This window comes from Labrus mixtus, chromosome 6 (assembly GCF_963584025.1).
Source record: "Labrus mixtus chromosome 6, fLabMix1.1, whole genome shotgun sequence".
Lineage (NCBI taxonomy): Eukaryota > Metazoa > Chordata > Actinopteri > Labriformes > Labridae > Labrus > Labrus mixtus.
In genome coordinates, this window is record NC_083617.1 from 23,556,480 (window position 1) to 23,557,312 (window position 833).

General features: G+C 43.8%; 1 protein-coding gene across 1 annotated transcript in view; it reads right to left on the minus strand.

The window, feature by feature from the left end:
- LOC132976083 (cadherin-23-like) overlaps positions 1-489 on the minus strand; it is a 119,887-nt gene extending 119,398 nt beyond the window's left edge. The window contains exon 1 of the mRNA XM_061041018.1: positions 419-489. Within this exon, the coding sequence (XP_060897001.1) occupies positions 419-428 (10 nt within the window). The 5' untranslated portion in view covers positions 429-489. The remainder of the gene's footprint in view (positions 1-418) is intronic.
- Between the last annotated feature and the right edge of the window lie 344 nt (positions 490-833).

Consider the following 833-nt stretch of genomic DNA (forward strand, 5'->3'; position numbering starts at 1 on the left):
CAGACAGAGTGTTGACAGACCGGCCGAGAGTAAAGGTCATGTTATAAAAAAACAAACAAATCAATGTGATATAAAGGATTTTAATTCTCAAGTCAGAGACACCCTGAGAGACGAGGACGAGTCAGACATCTTCAAATTGTCCTGTCAATCATCCCGCCCGGTGAAGAAGGAACAAAAATAGATACAGAGGGAATAATCAACCTCTACTGCTCATAGAGTGACCCCCAGAAAACACCCCTAATAACCCCCACCAGCAGAGGCACCTATTCACACAAATACAGCTTCAGAGTACTTCCTGTACACACAAACACAGCTTCAGAGTACTTCCTGTTCACACAAACACAGCTTCAGAGTACTTCCTGTACACACAAACACAGCTTCAGAGTACTTCCTGTTCACACAAACACACTCGACTCACCGACGGGCATGTCCTCGTAGATGAGCAGGTAGGTGGAGAAGAAGTAGTTGAGGAAGCGTGGCGGCTGGTTGGAGCCTGTGATGGAGACAGAAAGAAGATTTTATTATCCCAATGATTCAGAACAGTGGTTCTCAACAGGAGGGTCGGGACCCAAAGTGGGCCACGGAGAACAGTGGGTCGGGCTTTGATATAACTCTAGTAAAAATCCAATGATGTCGACATCTCGTTTGATACCATGGCAACAAAGATAGGAGTCCTAGTCGCCCACAATTAGAAGATTTCTTGTTGTAAATGGTCCAAATTCCCTCCTGTCTTAGGGAACAGGTGTAGTTCTTTTAAAGCTTTGAGACTTTTGATGATTAAAATGACAGTTTGCTTTGTTTTAAAACACATGGTGTTTGACAACCTTACATCA